This window comes from Thamnophis sirtalis, unplaced genomic scaffold (genome assembly GCF_051295495.1).
Source record: "Thamnophis sirtalis isolate CommonGarterSnake01/CBP01778 unplaced genomic scaffold, rThaSir2_p1.2 scaffold_5, whole genome shotgun sequence".
In the NCBI taxonomy this organism is placed as follows: Eukaryota; Metazoa; Chordata; class Lepidosauria; order Squamata; family Natricidae; genus Thamnophis; species Thamnophis sirtalis.
The window spans coordinates 65,442,095-65,469,593 of NW_028261385.1; the positions used below are offsets into that span (position 1 = coordinate 65,442,095).

Genomic DNA, 27,499 nt, shown 5'->3' on the forward strand with positions numbered 1-27,499 from the left:
TTCCCTCATGTCTGTAATGTTAAACTGCTAAGACATATGCTTCCCTTTCACTTACCTTTTAAATTGAGCAGAAGCTCAGGCGTAACATGGTAGATGCTCTTACCAGATGGCCATTAAATTGAAATCACAAAAGAAGCTAAAGAAATTGTGGTGAAATCATTAGTCATCAAATCTGGCTAAACACTATCTGTATTTAGTCCACATTATAGTCATTGTACATACTAATAGTTCAGCCATGAGGAATGAAGATACCCTAAGATCTAAAGAGTATTCAGTGGAATATATTATATGAAGATTTATGCCAGGTTAAATAGAATAGTCTTTAAAGTGCCACATCTCTCTTCAAAATTATTGTTCTTAAAGGGATGATATCTTCATTTGTGATTTCATAGGCTCTCAATGAAGATAGTTTGAAATTATCTACCCGTCTAAGTATGTTAGATCAAGAACTTTGTGACAAAAATAAGCAGCTTCAAAGAACTGCCACAGATGAACAAGGGAAGATTTTTGAAGAGGTTCAGGCTTTGCAAAAAGAAAGGGATCAGCTGTTGAAAAGAAGAAACAGCGTGGATGAGAAATTAAAGAATGGCAGAGTGTTATCAGCAGAAGTAAGTTATTATCTATTTGATAACAATGAGCTGCTGTTAATAGAAAAATCAAAATGCAATCAAATTAATAGGCAAACTGTTAATATGTACAGCTGATAATTTTTTTTAAAAAAAGAATCATGATATTTTGTTAAAACCTTTCAGAAGAAATTGAACAGTGAAAAGTATCTCCAAGAAAGATGCCCTCCTCTCCCATTTTCCGTTTTTGTGTATTTTCTTCTCTCCTAAAAAAGCAGCAGCCCCTATATGTTAAGACAGGGGTGTCAAACTCAAGGCCCATGGGCCAAATCTGGCCCGTGATCGGATCCAGCCCATGGGGCTGTCCTGGTCTACCCAATGCAAAGAGGAAAGTTCAAACATGCGTGGCTTCAGCCCGGTCTACCCAATGTGAAGAGGAAACATGCCAACAGTTTGAGGAATGGTGTCAAGCTGGCCATGCCCACCCAGTTGGCCACACCCACCCAGTTGGTCACGTTTCCCCTCCCCGAGGTCAACCACAGCCCTGAAGAGGCCCTCAATGAATTTGAGTTTGACATCCTTGTGTTAAAAGATGTAGTTTTGTTAAACTAAGGAATGTGGTTTCATTAAACAAAAAAATAAGGGAAAGTTGTTAAAAATTGTGTGTTTATAGAATCAATTTGCATACATAATTCTGACAGAAAGACAGAAAACATTTTTTTCAAGCACAATAGATGAGAAATTTGAGAATTGGCTACTTTTCTGTAGATGCTTATATACTGTTTCTGCTTTCGCTAAGAAGCATATGATAGGCTTCTGAAGAACCCATGAGTTCTTCAAAATAGTTTGAAAATCACTGTACTAACTGAATGCCATAATTAGACTTTTAACATTTCCTGCAACACATAATATATATCTATAGCACATATAAATATAACTATAATAATCACAGGAATTGTGAGATTAATTATAGCCTTCAGATTTATTGTAATACATTTGACATTTCTGTTTTCTTTCTTCCTAGGAAGAACATGTTTTATTCCAGCTGGAGGAAGGTATTGAAACTTTGGAAGCGGCCATTGCTTATAAGAATGAAAGCATACAAAACCATCAAAACTCAATCAGAGTGTCATCACAGATCTTTACCCAAAATGAAGCCAGTGTGATGGGAAAGTTGGTATCATTGTCTGCTACTGAACTGCGCGCAATTCTTTTAAAGTACTTTAACAAGGTTTGTCAGAATAGTATTCAGCAATGGAAATTCTGCCTGTTCTTTTTATTGGTACAAAATGGCCACTGATGTAGCGGTACTTCTGATAATACATGAACAGAAGTTGTGTAAAAATAAAATTTGAATGAAAATATACCATACAAAAACTGATTATTTGTTTTTGGATTCTTACACTAGACAGAGAGATGATTTTTCCCGATATTTACGTTCTATTATTCTCTTAATTTAAATTATAACACATATTTTAAAAGTAGCCATTCTATCTGAGTGCATGTATCACAAATTATCTAAAAATATTGTTTCTGGTAATTATGTGTTATAACTCTGACAGCAGTGAAACATATATTTCATAGCACATTCAAATTAGATGATTTTATTAACAATTCCTGTTCAAGCTTACAAATTTATTTATTTTTAATTATCCTAAACAAGAAATGCATTAAATTTATATTCAAACAGACTTGTACAGAGAAAATACTACTTATTTTTAGGTTGTTAGACTCCGTGAGAGTGAACGTAAATTGCAATTGCAGTCTGAAGAATTGAAAATGAGGGCAATGGAACAAGAAAATATAATAAGAGAACTTGAATTGGCACTTGAACATCTCATGCTACAATGTGACAGGCGCCTCACCCTTCAACAAAAAGAACATGAACAAAAGATTCAATTGATACTACTTCACTGTAAAGGTATTGGATCTTGTATAATTTTGAAAATTAATGTAAAATATACAATCTTTAAATATTGTTACAGCCACAGCTTACCCACAAATTACAATTCATAGTACTACAGACAAAGTTATGAGACACTTATTATATTAGCTCTTGCTTTAAAATGTCAGTTGTAATAAACTCAGGTAAACATGCTTTGATTATTCATATTCTTTTAACATTCCATACATAACTAGACACGTGAAGTCAAGAATGACTTTCTTTTTCTATGAAAAGAAATTCATTCATTGGATGTTAGAACTGATAATTTTTCAAAGCTCCACTTTCCCCAGTCTTATATCAAAGTTATCCAGTAGCAGGGTCAGAATTAAGACCACAGAGGGAAAGGGAAAATTTTTGAAGACTTCCTTTACTAGGGGAACAGGATCTTGGTATCTACAATTTAGAGAGGAACATACCAGTAGTCATTGACTAATAATCACAGTTGGGACCGGAGTTTTGATTGCTAGGCAATGCAGTCATCATGTGATTGACCCAATTTTATAACCATTTTACTTCAGTTATTAAGTGAATCATATGATTAAGTGCATGCAACTGTGCTGCGACTGTGAAACGAGGGTTACAGCTGCTCTGGGCCATCACTGTTGCAGCTGCCTCTGTTTTGAAGTACTATTTAAATCACCTGACTGAGCTGTTATTTCATGTTGCTACGCTGAACTACTGCGCCTGCGGGAAGAGCTAGGGACGGCTTTGGCTGCCCCCTGGCCGACATTTCTTTGTCTCTGCTAAGTGTCTGCTAAGACCGCAGAGAGGTCTTGAGAGGATTGAGCGCCCCACCTACAGGAGACCTCGGGAGATTGCCGGAATCGGTTCATCTGACTGCTGCTCGGATGCTGGGGCCTGGAGGAGTTGGCTAAGGAGATTCGACCTACTGAGACCACATTGGTCGCTACAGGGGCGGCTACTGGAGGCCTGTCTTGGGGGGGGGGGCGACCCCTTCGATTGCCCGACCCTTCAACCGCTGGTGTGCTGCTGCAGGGCCAGGCTAGGGACAGGGTTAGGGCTAGGTTTAGTTAGGGTTAGGTAGGGTCAGTGCAAGGGTTAGATGTAGGGCTAGGGTTAGATTTGACTAGGGTTAGGTTTAACGTTAGGGTCAGGGTTAGGGTTAAGCTTAGGGTTTAGATTAGGGCCGATTAGGGTTAGGGTTAGCCTTAGGGGGAGGGGTGGGGTTGCTAGCCTGATGACCTGCCGGTTTGCTGCCACCATCTGAGAGCGTGGCAGCTCAGCTAAGAGTGGGGTTTCCCCCCACCTCCGCTACTAATTCTAGTTCTTAGCATTGTGGGAGCAGTCCTCTGGCGTCCCCTGTTCCTGTTCCTGTAGGAGGCTGTGCTTTGATCCCAGCTAGTTGTAGCCCATGGCTGGCTCTGTGATATCTGCTGCCTACGGCCTGCTAGCCTTCCAACTATTCCTCCCCCCTATCATCGGGGAGTGAACTGGGATTTATGACTCTGTCGCCAGCCTTTGTGGGTTTCCTGTTTATGCCCTCCCCGGTCATCTTTCATCTCTACTCCGTCAGAGAGAGTGGGCAATGGACAAAGGGGACGTGGCTGAGGAGTTTACTCCCCCCTCCAGTTGTGGTCATTATACTGTTTTGCAGACTTTTGGACCCTACCCCTTGTGGGAGAAGATCGGGATATCAACTCCTTCTTACACACTTGGACAATTCTGAGCTAATTTTTGCTTTGGTATTACCGTGCGGCTTTTAAATTTTTTGTATGGTGAGTGTTTGGTATGAGTGTGGTTGACTGAATGTACCCACTTTTTAACTATATTGTTGTTATTCTGCTTTTAATTTGTTTGTGGGGATTGTGTGATAGTATGGTTCTGTATGTCTGAGTAGGCTGGGACCATTGCAGGGCACCTCCTGCACTGAGTGCTTTGCAGAAGTGTCAGGGGGCCTATGCCTAATCCCAGCCTTAGAATGTCTGGTTCGAAGGGCCTGCCGGGGAACACGGTGGCCAGGGGGGAGGGGCCATGGACACAGGAGTGGGCTGGAACATTAAGGTCATAACAGGGAGGGGCAGATATGGCGGGGACTTTAGGGCGAGCCATTACAGGGGAAGGAGGGTTCGCTACGTCACAGAGATCCCTCCTTCCGGCCCTATTGGTCCCACTCCAAGGCCAGATGGCAGGAGTAGTCAGGACCCTGGTCTCAGGCTGTTGTCGCTAAATGCCAGGTCTGTGGTTCACAACGCTCCCCTCGTCTGGGACCTAATTTTAGACGAGAGGGCAGGCCTAGCATGTATTACTGAAACCTGGCTGGGCCCGGAGGGAGGAGTCCCCCTCACTGAAATGTGTCCAGAGGGTTTTCAGGTGCTTCATCAGCCACGACCCCAGAGAAGGGGTGGGGGAGTGGCCATTGTTATCTGGGAGTCTTTAGTTCCTCGTAGGATCCCTGCTCCGGAGCTGGTCGGGTGTGAGTCCTTGCTGGTGAAGTTGGACCTTGAGGGTCAAGTGGGCTTGTTGTTAACGTACCTGCCTCCCAACAACGTGACAACAGCTCTCCCCTCGCTCCTCGAGTCAGTAGCCGAGCTGGCAGTTGAGTTTCCCAGGCTTATGGTGCTGGGGGACTTCAATTTGCCTTCGCTCGGCGAGCACTCTGATGGAGCGCAGGAATTCATGGCTTCCATGACAGCCATGGGCTTGACCCAAGTAATTCGGGGCCCGACTCACTCAGCGGGACACACGCTCGACCTCGTATTCCTCTCGGAGCAGTGGAGTTGTGATCTTGGTTTGAGGGGTAGTGAGATCTTGCCCTGTCATGGTCGGAACACTTCCTACTGAGGCTTGACTTTCGGAGGCCAATCCCCCACTGTAGGAAGGAAGAACCGATTAGGTGGTTCCACCCCAGGCGCCTTATGGACCCTCAGGGCTTTCAAACGGCACTTGGCGTTGTACCTGATGCTCTCGTCCACAGTCCGGTGGAGGCCTTTGTCGCTGCTTGGAACTCAGCAGTGTCGGAGGCTCTCAACCGGATTGCGCCTTTACGGCCTATCCGAGGCAGTGGATCCAGGAGGGCTCCTTGGTTCACTGAGGATCTCCGGGAGATGAAACGCCAAAAGAGACGCCTAGTGCGCCGCTGGAGGTCCAGTAAGTCCGAGTCAGACCAAGTACTGTTAAAGACCTGCATCAGAGCTGACCTTCTGGCAATTCGGACTTCCAAAAACACATATATTGCCACTCTGATTGCATCCGCTGAGTCGCGCCCAGCCGCCTTGTTCAGGATAACCCGCTCCCTCCTGAAAGGGAGGGATATGGGCAACCCTTTACGAGGTAGAGCTGAGGAATTTGTCCAATTTCTCGCGAATAAAGTTGCTCGGCTTCGGGCAGACCTGGACTCCAATTGCGCAGAGCCAGCTGAGGTACCGGGGGAGGGTCTTGAGCGGCATCTATGGATTGATTTTCAACTTGTTACTCCTGAGGAAGTGGACAAGGCCATGGGAGCAGTGAGTGCCTCCACGTGTATGCTGGACCCGTGCCCTTCCTGGCTGGTCGCGAACAGCAGGGAGGTGACACGGGGCTGGATCCAGGCGATAGTTACCGCCTCCCTTTGGGAGGGGTTCTTTCCCCCTCACAAAGGCGGCGGTGGTGAGACCCCTCCTGAAGAAGCCGTCTTTGGATCCAGCCATTCTAAATAACTATCGTCCAGTCTCCAACCTCCCCTTTGTCGGGAAGGTTGTTGAGAAAGTGGTGGCCTCTCAGCTCCGGCGGTCCTTGGATGAAACCGATTATCTAGACTGCTTTCAGTCTGGATTCAGGCCTGGCTACAGCATGGAAACTGCTTTGGTCGCACTGACCGATGATCTCTGGAGAGTCAGGGATGGGGGTCATGCCTCCTAGTGCTCCTTGACCTCTCAGCGGCCTTTGATACCATCGACCATGGTATCCTTCTGCGACGGTTGCGAGAGGTGGGGGTGGGAGGCACCGTTCTTCAGTGGTTCTCCTCCTACCTCTCGGACAGGTCGCAGTCGGTGTTGGTCGGAGGGCAGAGGTCGACCCCTAGGCCCCTTAATTATGGGGTGCCGCAGGGTTCGGTCCTGTCCCCCCTCCTGTTTAACATCTACATGAAGCCGCTGGGTGAGATCCTTCGGCAGCACAGGATAAAATATCACCAGTACACGGACGATACACAGCTGTATTCTTCCGCCCCGTGCCAACTCAGCGAAGCGGTTGACGTGATGTGTCAGTGCCTGGAGGCTGTTAGGGTCTGGATGGGGGTAAACAGGCTTGTATTCAATCCTGACAATCTCTTGTGTTTTTCCCTCCCACTAATTGGCCAAGTATTCCATCTCTCAGGCTGGGGGGTGAAATTATACGCCCCTCAGACAGGGTTCGCAATTTGGGAGTCCTCCTGGACCCACAGCTGACTTTAGAACATCATTTGTCGGCTGTGACCAGGGGGGCATTTGCCGAGGTTCGCCTGGTGCACCAATTGCGTCCCTACCTGAATCAGGAGGCTTTCGCAACACTCACTCATGCCCTTGTGACCTCAAGACTGGACTACTGCAATGCGCTCTACATGGGGCAGCCCTTGAAGAGCATTCAGAGACTTCAGCTTGTCCAGAATGCAGCTGCGCGATCGATTGTGGGTGCACCTCGGTACACCCACATTACACCTATCCTCCGCGAGTTGCACTGGCTGCCTATCGGTCTCCGGATATGCTTCAAGGTGCTAGTCGTCACTTATAAAGCCCTACATGGTATTGGACCTGGGTACTTGAGAGACTGCCTTCTGCCAATTACCTCCCAAAGACCTATTAGATCCCACAGATTAGGCCTCCTCTGAATTCCATCCGCCAGCCAATGCCGATTGTCGACCACCCAGAGGAGGACCTTCTCTGTGGCTGCTCCGGCCCTCTGGAACGATCTCCCTGTGGAGATCCGGACCCTCACCACCTTCAGGCTTTCCACAAAGCCGTCAAGACCTGGCTGTTCCGACAGGCCTGGGGCTGATGAGTTTCCATCCCCACTCGAACTATGTGGCTGTTGACTGTTTTTAAATTGTTTCCGTATTTTGTTTGTTTGCCTTTTGCTTTTTTCTGTATTATTCCCTTCCCTTTTGGTTTGTTAGCCGCCCTGAGTCCCTCCGGGTATAGGGCAGCATACAAGTGTAATAAACCTTGAACCTTAAGCAAAGCTGTCTTCCCTCATTGATTTTGCTTGTTGAAATGCAGATGAAAAGGTCACAAATTGTGATCATAACACATTGCAACTGTCATAAATGTAGGCCAGTTGTTAGGTGCTTAAATTGTGATCAGTGACCATGGGGGAGATGCGATGGTCATAACTTTGAGAATGGATGGTAAATCACTTTTTTACCACTGTAGTAACTTTGAACCATCATTCAATGAATGGTTTTAAGTCAAGGACTATCTGTACCTGGGTGCAATATCCTCAGGTTCATCTAGATGTACTTTTTCCAACTTGATCTCATTATTGCTTAAAGAAGTAAACTTCAAACTTATTAATGACTTTCTTTCTGTCAGTAAATTATTACTTTATGATAGGTGCAATTTTCTGCTTTTTAAAAACATTAATGACCACATTTCTTCTAATTCTCACAAGTTCAATGAACTACTTTTTGTTAGGTGCTTCAATTATGTTTTGTTTTCTTATCCATGGTTATTCATTTTTCTATGACTTTAAAATCATAGGAGTTCTTTTAAATATTTACATGCATGCATTATTTTTCACAAAGTTGGAGACAAAATGCTAGCAAGATGTGAAAGAAATGTAGCTTTGTTCATTGTGTTGTAATAAAATGTATCATAGTAAAACAAATTTCTATCTTTTTTTAGACCAAGAAGGGGAAAATATTGCAGAAACTATTAAAGCCTATGAAGCTAAAGTTCAGCAGTTGGAACGAGATTTGTTTTTTTATAAGAAAACCAGCCGAGATTTAAAGAAGAAATTAAAGGATGTTGTTGGGGAAGCAACATATCACCCTAAACAAAGTAAATGTATGAATATTAGAGCTACAATCCTAATATAATTAAAACTTAATAGTAACTCACATTAAGAGAAAAGTTCTCATAAAGATCTCTCTATGATCTACCTATTATCTACTGATCCACCTATCTATCAAATTTAAGTACCACCTATCTCTTTCTGAGTGGGATTAGATTGCAATGTTAGATTTGTGGATTACAGACACTGAAATTTTTTTACGTTTGTTTTATTTATAATAGTTTTTAATATATACTGTATTTTTCGGAGTATAAGAGCACCTTTTCACCTCCTAAAAGACCATGGAAATATTGGTGTGTCTTATATACCGAATACAGCTATTTCCTGACCTCCTGAAGCCCTGCCCCCCGCATCCCATTTTTGAAAATATTGGACTGTTTTTCGCAAAAATGGAGGCTTTTTTGCCTTCCCCCAGCCCCCAGAAGCACTCTGCAGGCTTCAGTAAGGTTGGGGGAAGGCAAAAATGCCTCCATTTTGGTGAAAAATGGCCCAATTTTTGCAAAAACGGGGGTGTTTTTGCCTTCTCCCAGCCCTGCTGAAGCCTGCAGAATGCTCCTAGGGGCCAGGGAGAAAAAAACTTTTTTTTCTTACTTACCTCTTTGAAATCTTACTGCGTCTTATACATCTGTGTGTCTTATAGTCTGAAAAATATTGGTACTTTCTTTAAAAACAGAAGTTAAATTTTAATTTTCAGATCACAAATCAAGATTTCAGATAAAAGATTTTTAATTTTTGCAAATGCAGTCTCTGGTTTTGATTTTAATTTCCAACTAATAAGTGTCCTTTGCAAAGATATGGAAGTATTGGCAGCATAGCAGGGACAATATCTGAAAATTGAATGTTATCTGTCTGTCTGTCTGCCTCTCTCTCTCTCACACACACACACACACACCCACACACACCCACACACACAAACACACAAACACACACAAACACATCCCATTTCCATTAATGAAAGCTTCAGGTTTAAAGTCCTTTCCATAAATGAAAGGGTAATACAAGATCCAAATGCCAATATTCTTCTTTATTAACTTTTAACTGCACAAACAGGTCATTTTACAATAACAGTGAATAATTGAATCAGCTGAAATTTGTAACAGTAAAAACTGTAATATTTATTTTCAAGCATTTAAGTTAATTGTTGTTTTGAATATTCCATTTTAGGTTATGCTTCTAATGATGGGATGCTAAATCAAGAAGAAACAAGTATTTCTTTAGAAGAACATGGACAGAGACCCCAAACTGTAGGGAAATTGAAAGAAATAAACTGCACCCTAGGCAATATAGGAACACAGCAGACTTCACTGGAAACACTTGAAGAGGAAGTTACAGACGCTGTACTCTCTACCCCTAATAATCATGAGGAGCCAACAGGGAAAGTACATTTCATGAAATCTCATTCACAAGCATTTACTCATTCACAGACAAGCAATCCACTGACCCAACTTCAAGGAATAACTCCAGTAAAATTTTCCCGTAAAGAATTACGCCATATCCCAGTTTCTGAGCTTTTATCAAGACGAGCTACTATAAATTCTATTTCTGCAGATTCCATTGAAATGCCTAGAAAATCTCATGACCATACTATGTAACAATTCAGAAAGCAATTTTGCAGTTTCTTATTTTTCCACATTATTACAGGAAGTTACAATGTTTGTATGAATTATTGTTAGCGGTTATTCTTCACCTTGGTCTTTTATTTTGCTTTAAAGAAATCTTTCCTTTTTGGCACTGGCATAGTAGTACATAAAGGGGAACAATTTTGTCTTTAAAGATTTCTTTTACTTATTTTTATTAACATAGATTTTTATTCTTTCAGTTCTGTGCAGCATTATACTAATCTGCATAATACAGAGAACTGGTTCACACAATACTTGTAGCATAATATTGAGAACAAAGAAATAACAAAGTACTCAATACCTTCCATGATTATGAAAAAACACCATAGTGAAGAAAGGGCTATCGTTTTATTTGTAATTGATAATTTTTAGATAAATCAATTGCCCTGATGCCCATATAGATATGGACAGCATACAATGAAGTAGAAATGACCTTTAAAAACTATTTTTCTAAGATATTAAGTAGTTAACAAAAGGAAAAAATTGAAAATCCCTGATTGCTAAAACTTACATTTAAAATACACACTTACATCTCAAATGCAAACCTTATCCCTAACTTACTTGGCTATAAGAGTCATATTTGAACTAGGCCTGGATCTGTTACTAGTATAATTTTGATGGATACCATTTTTGAAGTAAAACTTTTTATTTCTATAATCAACATTAAATCTATTCCAGTGATTGTTTATATAGACAGGGATGAGCTCAGTTAATTGAATTGAAGTGTAATAAAAATTATTTTGCTATGTCAGAGAATATCTGTACATCCCACTGTTTAACCCAAGATGAAGTTAAATCTACTAATTAAAATAAAGCCAGAGATTCTTTCAAATCTTTTCAAAATATTTGGCTCCTGAGTCACTGTTCTAGAAACAGAAGTTACTCTAATCCAATAAAAGCTTCTGCTGGTGAAAGGGGCAGAGATAAATGTTGATTTCCTTTTATTTCTGGAGAGAAATCTTTTTACCAAGAAATATATTTATTTCTGTATGGTACATTTGTGTGTAATTAGTTTCACAACCAGAAATACAGATCATCTCTGAAATACAATTTTAGAAGCATTAAGTACTATTTTAAAGATGAAATCATCTGAAAAATGTAGTTGCTTGACATACTGGTTCAATTCAGAGTATGTGGAAATGGAGTTTTGGTAATGCTTGTTTACCCCTATTTGGCTTCTCCTATCAGCAGTAGTGCTTAAGCTTGGGAATTTTTTATCTAGGCTATTATTTTATCCAAACTGAAGTTTTAGCCTTCAGAAGCCAGAATTGTATGCCAGATGTATTAAGAGAAGAACACCCTAAGATATTTTCTTGGATAAAAAGTTAAGAAATGATGGGTAGCAGTTCTGTGTTTTAGCTACTTCCACAAAAGAAAAAACAGAGGAGTACAATGCATCAGCAAATTTGTTCAAACAAGATCACTGTATCTTGAAATAACTAAATAGTGGTGATATTTTTTTAGCTGTGTTTTCCTATACATTTTTGTTGATTGTTTTTGTCTATGATCTGAGATTACAATCTTTCAAAGGTAGTGATACATTTTATATTTAGGAACTTGTAAACCAGAATACTTCACTAAATGTGAGGTTATAATGTTTCTTTTCCTCAACAACACTGGAATAAGTAATGACTGAAATGAGAAATCCAGAATTTTATGGGCAAAGCTATGTGTAGCCACTATTTTCATTTATTTTCTTGATATACACACACAAACGCACATATACCATGCTTTGGTCCTTAGCAATGGGAAACTAGCTAATAACATCTTGGGCTGGGTCAATATAATTGTTGAGAGTTTAAAATAATATAGGGTAATAATTTTCAGGCATCTGTTTTGTTTGCTAAAAGCAATATGTACATTGGCACTTAGAAACTGGCAGCAGTATTGTTTTTTAACCTGTTTCCTATTCTAGTGATCCTTCTGCAGATGGATCTCATCCATGTTTATCGGACAAGCTCACTGAACTCAGTGGTGATTCTCAAGTAAACATAAACATGATTTCAGATTTAATGCTTTTTTATTAAGAAGTGAAAAAAATCATGATTACCATACCTTAGCAATAGCAATTATTTTGTGGACAGTGGCAAGATCTAGACTTCATTAGATTCATTTGATGATGATTGGAATTTTTATCATACTATCATAGTGTCTTCTATGTAAAAATATAAACATGAGAACACTCATATAAAAAATTATGGTAATTCACATATATAGTACTGTTCATTTTTTTTCATTCATTCATTCATTCATTCATTCATTCATTCATTCATTCATTCATTCATTCATTCATTCAACTTACATGGCTGCCCAACTCATAATTGCAACTCTGGACAGTTAACATGGGTTTAAAACTAATATAAAACAGGACCAAACAAGGATAAATTAAAATTACAACAAATTCAAGTCCAGCCTACAATCATTCAATATCAAACTATTATAGAACCTCCCATTCACCAACCTGGGAGAAAAGTCAATTATGAAGGCATTATAAAAGGTTACCATAGCAGAATTGCATCCATTTGAATTTCAAGGGATAACTGGGGCAGGCAGTGCAATAAAGAAAGTGTCTTTCTCAAGCAGATTACATTGCTTTAAGATCCTGTCAGATTTCATGGGATGAGCCGATTCAATTAGTAGAAATTAGTGGTCTCCCAAGAAACTTGGATGGGCTTGAAGAGCTTTACAGATTGTACTGTAACTAGCATGTTGAATTAGACCTGAACTCATGAAGTAGTGATGTTACATGCATTGATTGTGTAAATATAGCTACCCACAGCGCTGCATTCTGAATCAATTGTTGTTACTGGCAGCCCAACTACTGGCATTGCAACAATCCAAAAGGGAGGTGATCAAGACATGACTGTGAGTAGGGTCTCTCAATCCAGGAATGGATACAACTGGCTCAAAGATGAATTTGTGGAAAGGTCCTGGCCACGGCTGCCACATGTTCTTCAAATAGAAGCTGAGAGTCCAAGAGGACCCTCAAATTGTCCATCACTTCAGTCTATATGTTGTAACAGAAATTACACAAAACTATAAGCTTGAGGAACACTACCACCACTACTGCCACTGAGTTGGATAAGGACACTGCTATCCAGGTTTAATAGTGGTAATGCCACCTGTTCCCTAATGCCTAATCCAATCAGTAGATCCTACATCTGAATACATGCATGGTAGTGCCTGTATGCCACAAGATACTGTGATAATAAAATATCTTAAAAGGAAATTATTTCAAAAATTGTTAAAAGATAAAAACCAACAATTATAAACAATTATATTCCTAAAATAAAGAGAAATAAAAGATAAAGATCAAAAATATATAAAGTGTATAAAGCAGGGGTGTCCAATCTTGGCAACTTGTGGACTTTAACTCTCATAATTTTGGGATCTGAAGTTCACAAATTACCAAAGTTGGACACTCCTGTCTTAAGGTATATCAGTTTCATGCCCTGATCTCTTTTCATGTTCTGCCATCATTGAGCTAGTAGGAGGTCATCTGTCAGTTTGGAATTTGATATCATCAGTACACCAGTGATCTTAATTCATATCACAATTCTGGACTGTGCAGGTGAACCTATCTATGTGCTTAGCTAATGTCTAGAGGTTGTTCAGATCCAGATGGGGCAGAACAGATTTCAGCTCAGGTACTGAATGGATGTAGCCGTTTTCCTGACTTCTAAACTTGATTATGTTTCCATAGTTGGCTTTGGATGGGGTAGCAGTTCCCTATTCTAGACTGGTGAACAACTTTGGAGTCCTTCTGTACTCATAGTTACTTCTCAAAAAACAGGTGGCAATTGTAGTGAGCAGGGTCTATCTGCAGGTTCATCTTCTGCAGTTCTTTTTCTAACCGGGAGGCTGTTCAGATACTCATGCCCTGGTCACCTATGACTGGATTATTGTAATGTATTCTAAATGAAAATGCCTTTTAATACCATGCAAAAACTACATTTGGTATAAAATTTAATTATTATCAAACAAATATATATATAATCACAGTGACTCTAGGTGGTGTACAACATTTAAAGTTCAAAGTTTAAACATTCATAACTCCCCAACCCTCACCTATACTGCAATGCAATTTCATGCACAGTGTTGGGTGCCTCATAGTACGCCCATGTGCAACCACTAATGAGGGAGCTGCATTGTTTGGCAATTGGCTTCCAGGTGCAATTCAAAGTGCTAGTCGTTACCTATAAAGACCTTTACACTATAGACCCTGGTTATTTGAAGGACCACCCGTCTCCAACTGTTGCTGCCCACCAGATACAAGTAGTTCTCGACTTACAAGTTTGCTTAGTGACTGTTCAAAGTTACAGCACATTGAAAAAAGTGACATTACCATTTTTGTTATGACATTTCCAGCATCCCCATGATCATGTGATCAAATTTGAGATGCTTGGCAATTGGTTCATATTTATGACTGTTGCTGTGTCCCAGGGTCATGTAATCAATCACCTTTTGAACTTTCTGACAAGTTAAATCAAAGGGGAAGTCAGGTTCACTTAACAACCAGGTTACTAATTTATCAACTGCAGTGATTCACTTAACAACTGAGACAATGTTGGATAATGGGGTAAAAATTCACTTAACAAATGTCTCAACAACAGAAATTTTGGGCTCAATTGTGGCTGTAAATCAAGGACTACCTGTACAGTAGGGCACAGTGAATTAATTAAATATTACTATTTGGTAAGAGAAAGCCTGCTTTCTCTGTCTCAGCTCCTGCTCTCTGGCACGGCTTCTCTCAGAGAAATGAAGGGTGCCCTCTCTCCTGGGCTTGTGACCTGGTTTTGGTTTCAGGTCTGGGGTTGATGTTTTTGGGATTTGCTTTATTTGGGTCTAGGCTGCTTGCGGGATGGTGTGTTTTTAACTGCTTTTATTGTTTTGTATGTGGGATATAGTGGCTCGGTGGCTAAGATGCGCAGATCGAATCTCTAGTGCCACGTTAACGGAGTCAGCTCCCGTTACTTGTCCCAGCTTCTGCCAACCTAGCAGTTTGAAAGCATGTAAAAATGCAAGTAGAAAAATAGGAACCACCTTTGGTGGGAAGGTAACAGCGTTCCATGCTCCTTTGGCATTTAGTCATGCCGGCCAGATGACCACGGAACGTTTTCAGACAGTGCTGGCTCTTTGGCTTTGAAACGGAGATGAGCACCACCCCCTGGAGTCGGGAACCACTAGCACATATGTGCGAGGGGACCCTTTTACCTTTACCTATTGTTTTGTATGCCGCCCATAGTCTGTGGGAGTGAGCATCTCCAATAAATTTCCTAAATTGATGCTATGCTACAAACAAGAGCGATATTAAGTCAGCTTGCAGAAGGTTCCTACAGAAAAGTTATTTCAGTGATGCATTTTATGTGAAGCCACGAAATAAAAAAGCGATACATTAGAACAGCGCTACACGTTTCCCAGCAGCAAACTTCTCAATAGCTTGAAGTCATTTACCTCCACTGCTGCTGCCATCTCCTCCCACCAGTATACAGAGCCGCTGGTATCGCGGGACAATTAGGTGCATCGAGCAACCCGGTCGGTAACAGATGAGCAGCGCAAGACTTCAGCTGCCAGGCGCGACCATCCGAGGGACTTGGAAATATTTTGGCCCTTTAGTTTTCTCCAGCTCTTGTGTTATATCGTAGGTGTGGATTTGGGAACCGAGCCTCTCGCCCTTCTTCCTCCCTCGCCCGGCCAGCCGCCCCTCGCCTCACCCCGAGTTCCCCGCAAGCGCGCGGGGGTCTCCTCGTGGCCTCGCTACGTCACAAACGCACTTTGTTTGCGCATGCGCCAGCTGCCCCTTTCTGGTACTGTGTACCAGCCGGGCTACTCGAGACGTAAACAAAACTCAGCGAGCGAGCGGCCGAGCGAAGCACGTCCGCGCGCTCCCGCCTGCGAAGCCCTGCCGCTTCTCCGCGCGCCGCCTTCGCCCGTTCTTGCCGCCGTCGCCGCCTCTGTCCTCCCGCCGTCGCCGCGAACTCTCTGGCGGCCACAACGTCCGAGCCATTTTCTAGACGCCGGCAACTGCCCGCTTAGCCTGCAGGGAAGCCGCCGTCGCTCCGTCTGTTCCCCCGAGAGTGGCTCAGAAAGGCGGGTGAGGGCTCTTATTTCTCTCCTTTAACCGCTTCTGTGTGGAGTCTCCCTCGAAAAGAGCAAGAAATGCCTGCCCCCCCCCCTCTCGGGGAAACGGGAACTCAAAAGGCTGGGCTGGGGGTGGGTGGCGAAGAGAGGGGAGAGGCGAGGACGCCCAAGGCTCGCTGGTATGGCTGTAGATCGGCCTGGCCGTGTTTATATTGGAAGTGACCCGGTCCTGGAGCAGAAGAAACCCCGTTAATTTTTATTTTCAGAAGGAAAAGCGGCGCCTTTTTACTTTGACGACCAGGATTGAAACTGAGCAAAAGCTCTCTCGGAAGGCAGGAATACAAGGAGCCACAATTGATTTGTGACAAAACTCCCGGGGTTAAAGCTTGGTCAGGCCATCTTCCTGAGGAGAAAAAGGGCCCAATTTGTTGATTTGAACAAACAGAGCTTTCAGAAAGTATTACTTGGAGTAAATGCTGAGGGCACATACGTTCAAGTTTTTCATGTTTTATTGCCCACACTTTGCACCTAATCATTCCACAAAGTGTTGCATTTAGCTTTTATTTATCTCATTCCCAGCCTAGGGGTGAAATGGGTTTAAATCAACAATGATATCAGTGGTTTGAACAGCATTTTCCCCATATTAGGAAACTGTCTACTTGCAGAACAGTAACTAGATGGATAAAATTCTTTTTTGTTACCTATTGCCTCAAAGGAAGGAAGAAAGGAGAGGAGAGGCATCAGCAATGGCATCCAATTTCATGGTGGTATAATTTCCTGCTGACCAAGAATGGCCTGATAGCTCTTGGTACTAATTCTCTTACAGCACAACTTCAAGCATTATTTTGGGCTACATTGTCTATGCCCTCCTGTCTGTAAATAGAAAATATCTCCTCCAAGGCTTTTGGTGAACACAATGTTTTCTTTCAAGTGTAGTAACAAAAGGATTATTTTAATTGGATACTTCGTACTAATAACATAGACTGTTTTAACAGATTTAAAAAAGGGATTTCAGCTTTGGTGAGCTATTTGAATAATAATATAAATTCCTATTACTTCATTTTGCAAAATTTTTGGAAGACTTTTTCCAATTCAGTCCACGCAGGGTGTTAAAATATGTAGATATGTATGTTTAAAGCTCATTTTATGTTGTTTATGTAAATTGTTAGACTTAGTATTTCTTGACAAGAAATATAAATACTATAGAAGATGAAAGAAGTTTTTTCTTTTAAGAAAAGCATTAAACGAATAATTTTTTAAAAAGAAATTGGAAGCAAAAATAGTAAAAGTTTTGTGGACATTCCTGGAGACAAAAAAAATAACACCTAGTTTGAGACATAAGTATAAACTAGCTTATTAAATGGCAGCATCTGAAATACTGTATCTGAAAAAATGGAATATCATCCTGGCTATAGCATTTATTCTCAGCTGAAGATCAAAGATACAGAAATAATCTGTTATTTCACCAGAAAGTAGAGAAAGCATCTATGTCTTATTTATATTTTTACAAAACAATATGGAGCTTATCTCATTCAGATACTGCAAAATTGAGTATAAGCCGTATTTTTATTACAGATATTTCTGTGTTTGCTATATAAAGATAATTATATATCTAATTGAATCATTAAAACATCAACATTATATTTCCAGATAACTCCCAATTAAAATCATTCTATATTTTTATGCAAATCACTGGAAACAATCCACAAAGACTCTTTTATAATTCTCACTAAGAATAAAGTGACAGCAGCTACTCTCACAGTAATTGTTCATCATCTAAATGAGTGGCAGATTTGGAGAAGCAGTGTTGCTATGTTTGCATTAGGGCTTAATGTTTTAAGAGAGTCTTATACTGTCTTGCGTTTCCAACCATAAAGGTGGGGTAAAAAAAAATCTTAACAAATAAATGCCAGGAAATAAGCATCACCTCATGAGTCTTTGCTTTATATTTCCCAATAATAATTTTGAGGTTTCATTTTCCCTTGTAAGTATTTTAATTTTTTTAATGTATTTTTTTCTGCAAAAAAATTTCTACCACTTAGGCAAACTTCCTAGAATTGTTTTTAGGAAAAAATACTACTGGTCATATTAATTATAAAAATATTTCCAGTTTTCTTAGCGAAAAGTTTTTTTTAAAACTTACTCTAAAATATGTGGACTTCAACTCCCATAATTCCTTAGTCAGCATTCTGAAAATTTTAGGAGTTGACGTTTCCATGTCTTACAATTGCCAAGTTTGAAAAACACTGATTTAGAACCTACCAGGATACAATTATACTAGGTAATACAACTTATTGAAAAATTATCAATTATTTTCCTGTATCTTACACAAGTTAAGATTGAAATGCATTTTTAGAGTTTTGATCATGCTAAGTTTCTATGCCTGGTCAAAATAGCTATGATTGTCATTCTATTTATGCTGAACCATAAGGAATCCATAATTTACTATTATATTCTTCTTGTTCCAGAAAATACTGTGATTTGGAAATCTGTTTTCAGACTCTTGCAGCACTAAAATGGCTTCTGCTGTAATTAGTTCAGTCCCTACAACTGCATCTAGATTTGCTCTTTTGCAAGTTGATAGTGGCAGTGGCTCCGATTCAGAATCTGGAAAGGGAAGAAGTAATCAGAGTGGTGGAAAGACACAAACTGCAGGCAACAAGTCGACTATAAATGAAAAGAAAAAAGAAAAGAGGAGGAAAAAGAAGGAGCAGCAGCAGAGTGAAGCAAATGAGGTTAAGTGTCGGTTAAATTGAAAAAAAACAAACCCTAAATTACCTTAATATGAGAAATAAATCACCATACAGTTAAACTGTGAAAACAGTTTCAGCGAGTCATTCTTTCGTATGTGAAAATAGTTCATTCTTCTCATTTTTTTAGCTCAGAAATCTTGCTTTTAAAAAAATTCCTCCAAAAGCCTCCCAGGGAGCCTGCTTCTCTTTACACGAACAAGCTTTCAACCATACAGGGAGGAAAGACTCCCAAGAAGAGGATTGGCAACAATGGAGGCAAAGAGATGAGCAGGTACTTCCGCATTTCACTTTTCAATATATTACTGCCAAATTCTAACACTCCTTATTTTGCCATAGCTACAACTTTAAGGAGGTTGGCTGAAGAGAGAGAGTGACTGCCCCAAAAGTCATCTTGTATGGTTCCATGACTGAACATAGACTTGAACTCATGGCTCTCCAGTGCCAACCTAGCATCATAATCACTAAATCACATTGGCTCTTACTAGTGCTGCTTAGATCTTTTGGCAAAAAAGTAGATATAAAATTGCAGCCTAAGGTTTGGATATACTTAAAAGTAAGTCCTATGAATATAATTCTGGATACGCATGCATAGAATTTGTATGCAATTGACTGCAGTCTTGAGCAAATTTATTTAGAGTAGGGATCTCCAAACCTTTCAGCTCATCAACCTCTTTTTTAAGTTGAAGGTTGTTTATCAATCCCCAAACATAAATTATATATAAAAAATCTTTGTGAATAACAATAGCAACTACAGTATAATAGATAATAATATTTATAAAAACAAGTAATATTTGAAATATGATAAATACAGGATTTAACATACCATTTTAAATTTGTAACTTGTTATCATTAATGGGAAGGATGCATTTGATGACCATCAAAATGGACACTGATACTTGGTTAGAGATTGGTGAATTTTTTCATAAATCATCAAACTCTTCCAAGTTCAATCTGTTCCCATTTATTGACCTCCTTTTGACAATCAGCTAGACTACTTTAGAGAACCCTGAGTTATAGCAAAGTCTTCCTTGATTCAGAATTTATGTTACTATATTTTTGAATTTGGAACTGTACAACATCAGCTGTAACACAATTGCCTTAAACCTTACTAAAGACATCAATGAAGAGAAAAATGATGTGTAGATCCAGCATACATGGTATTTATACACATGCTGCTACATACATTTATTTCATAGGAGCAAGATTTTACCATTTTTACCCTGGTCTTCTTAATTTCACTTAAGGAATACAGTAAAGGACAGTGACAAATTGTCTGAGTCCACTTCATCAAAGAATAGGTTTAAATTAAATGTTACTTAATGTATACTTAAATGTTTTGTCACATCTGCATTTCCACCTTGTTTTTTCAGCTGACTTCTGAAATGTTTGAAGCAGACCTTGAAAAAGCTTTACTTTTAAGCAAACTGGAATATGAAGAACACAAAAAGGTATTTCTTACTTTCATTAAGATTAAAGCATAATAAATATCCATTCCAGATCCTGGATCTACCATAATATCAATTATTTTCTTAATGTACAAAAGTTTTGAGAAGCTTAAAACTATTTAAATATTGTCAGGAAAGAAAACATCAGTTCATTATCTCATATTTAAAATGTGTTATCAAATCTTGTCTATAACGAGATAAGACTTTGTTTTTCTTGCACTAAAAAGAAAATATTTTTTTAATTTCTTCCTATTTTAATTTAATTTCTTTCTTTAATTCTCAAGTTATGACCACTCATTCAGTGACTATTTAGAGATATAAGGCTGTTGAACAATGGTGGACTTTCAATTTTCCTCAAAGTTGTGGCTTTTACAGTGTCCCTGCAGTCATGTGACTGCAATACAAACAACTGGCTTGTACTTAAAACATTCAGGTTTCTGCAGTCATACCATTGCCATGTATGACCTTCTGTGCTGGCTTCCCTCAAAATCAATGGGGAAACCAGCAGGAGGGTCACAAGTCACTCCCATTCTCGCCTCTTATTCTCTACCTGCTTGTATTCTGTAGGTTCTACCCGCTCACATTTCATAGTGCCTGCTTACAACACTTGGCTGCCTATGGCACTCACATACCCATAGTTCTCACCTGCCAGCTTCCTTGCCAACACACAACTCTTCTCATGTCATGGTCAAGTGAGTTCCTTGTTTAACAAGCGATACAGTTCTGGGGTTATAATAGCAACTAGCACTGCTGGGATTGCCACCACTAAGCAATGTGATCACGTGTTGTTCAGAAGAATCACATCATGTAACAGTGGAATTTCCAATCCCAATTGCCAGCGAGTCCAGTCCTAAAGACAGGTACAGGTACAGGTACAGGTACAGGTTTTATATGATTCAACATGACTTGATTAAATAAACCGGCTTACCAATCTAACCTCAATATTGTTTTGAAACATCCATTGACAAAAATTATGTGTGTATATAAAAACATCAGAAGAGAAGGAATCGTTAATCTTTTGTCATAGCTTATATTAAAATATAGTGTTATAAAATTGAAAATGAATTATAAAATTCCTGAATCAGTTAATAAAATATTAATCTAAATTATATAATTTCAATTTATCATTAAATTATAGGCATTTATCATTTCATCTGAAAAATACTAATCAAATCATAGAACCATAAATTAGAACTAACATATTAACCAGCTGTGCATTAGTATACCTACATTCTTCTCATTTCGGTTTTGTTCTAATTATTAGTATTAAGAAATGATAGCTTTCTGTTACATGAAGTCTGGGATTCTGCTTGGTTGTCCAAAAAAATCAGGATCTATAAACAAACAACAAACTCTGCCTTCTGATTTAATTTGTCTGGGAACAACAAACTACAATTTTTGTTTGAAGCAGGGGAAAGACGAATAAAATGTATACAACACACTGAAACTTGTTCTTGAAAACCAGTGATACTGCCTTTATATTACAAATGTATTGAGCCTTTTCTAATTTATTCCATATACCAGTAGAGTCTTCAGGTGCTTGCAGAAAATACAATTATCTATTGGTTTCTAATGTCCCATAAGAAAGTAATCTATGAAAGAGTTGTTTTTCAGTATGGTATTGGAATTAGAGTAACAAAATGTAATTAGATCTTCTCTAATTTTAGATCACAGTTCAAAATATGGGTGGCAGGTGTTCCATTGCTAGTTATAAAACTGATTTTGTAAAAATAAATTATAAGAGTCTTTGTAATAATATTGTAATAAGATTGACTTTTGTTTTAGTAGGAAAAGTATTCCCAGAATAATAGTAGAAATGCTGAAATCTACCTACCTACCTACCATCCATTAAAAAGAATCTTAATTTTTTTTTAATGTACCTATAAACATTTCCTAGGTATATCATTTTCTCTCTTTAAAATATCTTTTTGCTAAGAAGAACTCCGTGTAAGCTATGAGGAATGAATTGGAACTTGAATTTACAATAGTATAATAGACATTCCAAGGAGGAAATCAAAACATGTACTCCTCCTGCATCTATTTTAGGCATTTAAACAGGAATTTCCAATCTCAGGGCTAGGGTTGGAGATAAGTCCCAAGTCGGGACAAGGAAGAAGGAAGAAAAACCTATGTGCTTTGATTGTTCCTTCAATAGTCACTGCTCTTTGCTATGATACAGAAGAAGGTCCAGATGGCACAGTGACTAGTTAGTGTAGCTCCGCTGAGTTAGTAATAAATGTACCATATTTTTTGGACTATAAGACACATCTAAATTTACAGGAAGAAGAAAAAAAAGGTTTTTGGCCTCCGCGCATTGCGTTTTTGCCCTCCCTGGACCCCAGAAGTACTGCAGTGCTCTGCATGGCCGGTTCACCAAAAATGGGTGCGCTTTTGGCTAAAATTGGCACTGCAGAGTGCTTCTGGGGGCTGGGGTGGGCGAAAATATGCACGGAGAGCTTGGGAGCCCCAAAACATGCTTGTTTTTGGCAAAAATGGGCCATGCAGAGCATTGCAGAGTACCTCTGGAGGCTGGGGAGGGCAAAAATGCAACACATGGATGGCTTGGGAAGGCTTAGCCCCAAACAGCCTAAGAAATTCCATAGGTATCCACTAGGATATAACCTAATAGCTATAGATTGTGATCAATTGTTTAGTACCTGTGATGGGTTTTGGTACAATGGGTTTCAAAGATAAAAATGAGGCCATAAGGAATTCTGATGACAGGAAGCTTTTGTCCCCAAATCCTGTTTGTCCCCAAATCCTGTAAGCTTCAGACTCAGTCATTAAGTCAACAGCTGTAATACATTTTTCTTTTCGGAGAAGGAATTGCTTTCTTACAGCAGAGGAGACATTCATGACTGGGTTCTCTTCCAACGTACTCTAGAAGGCAATGTCAGACTTTTTGATTGAGTTTCCTATATGGTGATATCATATAAGCTGCTGCAAAAGCTATGAGAGCTAATAATGTGGCAGACTTTCTCTCCTTAATGGGCCGTAGTGTCTTTGGAACTTCTTCATGACATGCATGTTAAAATATAAAGAGAGTATAAGAAGACCGAGAAATGACTAGATTCGTTTTTGGCCTCAGCCAAAAAGCACAAATAGTGAACTTAGTGGCAGAGATTTTTATCCTTTCTTTTCAGGTTAAATAATTTTTATGCTTATAATCACCAATAATTATTTTTCTTTCTTATGAACATGTAATGAAAGTATAAAACTACTGGGTTAAACAATTCAAATAATAAAATTAAGATAAAATGAGCAGCAAGAATAAGCAACTCCAAAACCTGCTTCCTCAAGGTACAATAAAAGATAGAACTTAGCACGATACCCTACGCTTAGTAGTAGAAAAGATTCTAATAAGTTGTAGTCTCCTGTGAAGTGTGTATGTTAGATCACTGAGCCATGCTCTGTCAAGGAGGGCTTTGTTTTTGAACTGTTTTCAAAAATTCAAAATGCTTTTTCTCTCTTTAAAATTTTAAAAAGAATAAAAGTGCTATTCATCTGATAAACAGCACTTCCTTCAAACAACAGGATCTCAGACATATATTCAATTTTTGTTTTAGTCCCAAGAAAATGAAATGGAAGAGTCATTATATTCTAAAGACCTCAAGAAGCATGTAAAGTCACATCAGTTTGTACGGAGATGTTCAGATCTTTCGAATGTGCTGTATTGAAAGGAGACTTTATCATTTCAGTGATCTCATAGATGCCTAAATATATAGTTCCACCCTTTGAAGACATTGCAAGTTTCTCTGGTTTATATTTCAAATACATTTCAGTGCATATCCTCACCCTTTTGAGTTTTCCTCAGCTTCCAAGATAGTTACAAAACTGCTGTCCATCTTAATTTCACATCTTGGATATTGGGAATCTCATGGCATTTCAATAAAATATTGCAGATTCCACAGTTTCCTTGAAGAAGATAGCTCTGCAATTAGAGCAGTTCTCACATCCTGTATTTTAGACCTCGTTTTCCTGCCCTCATTGACAGGGAATCAAGACCAAAGAATCATCACCTAAGTGAAGCATTGCCTTTCAGTGCTACAAGTGCTACTCATCAGAGTCTTGTCTAAATGAAAGCTTCTCTGACATGATGGACATCAACAGTTTTTGAGAAGAACAATTCCCTTAAGGGGAAGAAATAACAGAGTAAAAGAAATATTAGTATCAAAAGCTGAGAATATATATTGGGAGGGCTTTCTGGCACGAAACAGGGCACCTACCTCAGATTGCCATAGTGTAAAGTGATAAGAACTACTGCCTTTCCTGTTTGGGCTGAGGGGCAAGCATATGCTGATATTGGTGACAATGTAATTGCAAAGACTCATATCAACAGGAATGAAGCAGCTGCCAGTTGCAAGATATTTGGCCAAGGTCCTTTCTTCCATCCGGATACAGAATGGCTGAACCTCCATGATTGAAGATTGAACAGCACATATTTAAAGCACAAGTAGGTGAGACTGGAGTTTTACAGACGTCTAAAGCACCTAGATGGAAACACATTAAACAGCTATGAAATCACCTAGAACTTTTTGTTTCTTTGTTATGAAAAGGTAAAAATTATCTATCAGATGTCGTATTTCTTCTGTTTTCTGAATGATGCTATAGATAGGGCTGCAGCTTACTATTGCAAAGAGGTGATTATAGCTAAGATTTTGGACTTTATTCATCATGTTGAACCAGGAGGGAAGGCGTATGCTGGATGTATGTAAAGCTCTCAAAGTCTCTCAGAAAAATTCAGGACGTTCAGATGTGTAGATAAGCTTTTTCTTTGTAATCCTCTTTTCTTGTAAGAACCAAAATAAATCTGGGTGCCTATAGTTGACACATTTTTGTTCTTTCCCCAAGAAAAACCTCAGTGCTTCTACTCTGGCAACACTAACATTGGTATTCATATCCATGAGCAGCCATTTGACTGTTAGTGTCCATGTTTATTAAGATACTACCTACGGGACACCTTTGCTCCTTTTCTAACTTTTTTAATGGAATGGTTATTAAAGCATAGAATTGAAAGAGTTAAAAGAGCTGTTTGGGCTGGGTAAGGCATACAATTATATGCAAAAATTAAAGTAACCTAAATTGGTAGCTAATCAAACCTTGCTTGAATATAGCAAAAGACACAAAACTCTCTACCTCACCGAACATTCCATTATTGAATTATCCTTAAGGGAATTTTTTTTCCTGATGTTGAAATCTGGAGTTGAAATCTGGAATTACAGAAAATAGATTGACTTTTTTTGAGTTTCAAGTACTTGATACTTTCATATTTTTGTTCAGCCTTTCTTTTGTCAAAGCCAACTGATTTAATTTCTTCTTTTATTTAAAGATAATTTTGTTTATCCATTTTTTAAATTTCCTGGCCATATTTGTTGAACGTCGCTGCACAAATTGCAAGTTATCTGGATTCTTCTTTAAAAAAACCCAGAAAATACAAAATCAAATATGCTCATAAGAAATATGAGAAGATGAAGTGCTAAATTTGCAGATTGTAGCTCCCAGTTGAATTTTCCTAGATTTGCAAGCTAAGCAAATTGTAACTGGTTACTACCTCATTGGCACACCACCAAGCAATCCCAGATTTGTAAACTAGATTCTTAGGGAGAAATACAGACTTTCATGCTCAGTTCTTTGTTGTTGTCAGTTTTTCACCCATAGCAATTTCTCATGCTTCTAAATGCCACTACTCTAATGAAAGATGTAGAATAGCTTTCAGTCGTCTTGTAACAAATTTATCAACAATAAAAAATCAGTTTCTTATGTTGCCTCAATTAAGATGCCATAGGAAATAGGGACAATAAACCAACAGCAGGATTCATGGTGAGAGACTGTTGGGTGTTTTTCATATTTTCTTCAAATAGTTTGACCAGAAGTAAAATGAACTGTGCGTTATAAGAGAGGACAATATGTACCTTTTCTGTTTATATCTCCCCCAATGTAGTCCAGATAGGTTGTGATTTATGTAGAATAATTATATTTGACAGCATTTATAAATTGCTCCAATAAAAAGGAGAAATAAAAAATATATATAGGAAATTCTACCAAAACAAGATTAAGAAGCCATTAGAAGAATGATTCTTAAACATTGTGGTATTGTGACCCCTACGATGATAAGTGTTGTGTAAGTCCCCTTCATATGGCCCATTAATATGAATAGTGATTATACCGGTTTTATATTTCTACAATCAATATTTAAACAGACCACTTTTTATGAGTAAATTATTAAATTTTAAGTAATACATTATAGTGTGTCAAGTGTGGACAACCAGACATGTGAAGAGTTCAGTTAGTTCTTTTATTGCTCAAACCTATTAGAATTACACAGGCTTCTCAGGAATTTTCTCAGAGTTATAGTTTGCATCTGGATGAGACTAGATAAGATTCAACGGCATTCAAAAGGTGGGTATCAGACAGCCATTTTAGGCCATGTAGGGATTCTAGGCTAATTCCCCATTTGATTCATTCACCTGGCTTGGACAGTATCTCTCCAACACAGAGTTTCTCAAACTTTGAAGCACACTGTGTATTTGTCCAGGAAAAATAAAGAACAAAGTCTTGTGGAAGTTTTGACAGTGGTTTCATTTTTCCTGATCATTATTATTATCATGTTTTCCGGAAAATAAGATAGGGTCTTATTTTCTTTTGCCCCACGAAATATGGCCTTGGGCTTATTATAGGGGAGAGCTTATTTTCTGGGGCAGGTGAGAAGCGAGGCGCGCCTTTTACCTTTCCAGCTCCATCGCGTTCCTCGCCATTGTGCTCAGGGAAGCGGCTAGTTTAAAAAAAACCTTCTCGCGAGTTCAATCAAACTTCTTGAAATCGTGAGAAGGATTTTGTTTACCAGGGGCTTCCCTGAACACAATGGCGAGGAACATGACGGAGCTGGAAAGGTAAGAGATGCGCCTCGTGGCCCAACACCGCCCACCTCGCCCCAATGGTAAAGGCAGCCTGCCTGGTTCCCTTCCCCACTGTCCCTTTAGTGAGAGTTGGGGGGGAGAAGCGAGGCGCGCCCATTACCTTTCCAGGATCCTTGTATTCCTTGCCCTTTCGCCCATTGAATCCCCTTGTAAAAAAAAAACCTCATGAGTTCAACTCGCAAGGTTTT

The 27,499-nt window shown here is 39.2% G+C and overlaps 2 protein-coding genes and 1 long non-coding RNA gene across 10 annotated transcripts in view; 2 read left to right on the forward strand and 1 right to left on the reverse strand.

Moving 5' to 3' along the window:
• The window catches only part of KIF27 (kinesin family member 27), a 32,223-nt gene extending 22,064 nt beyond the window's left edge, over positions 1-10,159 (forward strand). For 2 of the 4 annotated variants that reach the window (XM_087715943.1, XM_087715942.1), the window contains exons 14-18: positions 393-608; positions 1,591-1,797; positions 2,289-2,487; positions 8,328-8,489; positions 9,661-10,159. In XM_087715943.1, the coding sequence (XP_087572069.1) occupies positions 393-608; positions 1,591-1,797; positions 2,289-2,487; positions 8,328-8,489; positions 9,661-10,088 (1,212 nt within the window). In that variant the 3' untranslated portion in view covers positions 10,089-10,159. The remainder of the gene's footprint in view (positions 1-392; positions 609-1,590; positions 1,798-2,288; positions 2,488-8,327; positions 8,490-9,660) is intronic. The other 2 variants (XM_087715944.1, XM_087715945.1) reach the window with 2 other exon arrangements.
• LOC148045407 (uncharacterized) overlaps positions 1-15,909 on the reverse strand; it is a 48,345-nt gene extending 32,436 nt beyond the window's left edge. For all 3 annotated transcript variants that reach the window (XR_015696713.1, XR_015696712.1, XR_015696711.1), the window contains exon 1: positions 15,570-15,909. This is a non-coding gene — a long non-coding RNA (uncharacterized LOC148045407). The remainder of the gene's footprint in view (positions 1-15,569) is intronic.
• A 70-nt stretch (positions 15,910-15,979) lies between these two features.
• The window catches only part of GKAP1 (G kinase anchoring protein 1), a 33,657-nt gene continuing 22,137 nt past the window's right edge, over positions 15,980-27,499 (forward strand). For 2 of the 3 annotated variants that reach the window (XM_014072097.2, XM_087715946.1), the window contains exons 1-4: positions 15,980-16,209; positions 18,665-18,931; positions 19,077-19,220; positions 20,320-20,397. In XM_014072097.2, the coding sequence (XP_013927572.1) occupies positions 18,713-18,931; positions 19,077-19,220; positions 20,320-20,397 (441 nt within the window). In that variant the 5' untranslated portion in view covers positions 15,980-16,209; positions 18,665-18,712. The remainder of the gene's footprint in view (positions 16,210-18,664; positions 18,932-19,076; positions 19,221-20,319; positions 20,398-27,499) is intronic. The other variant, XM_014072099.2, reaches the window with a different exon arrangement.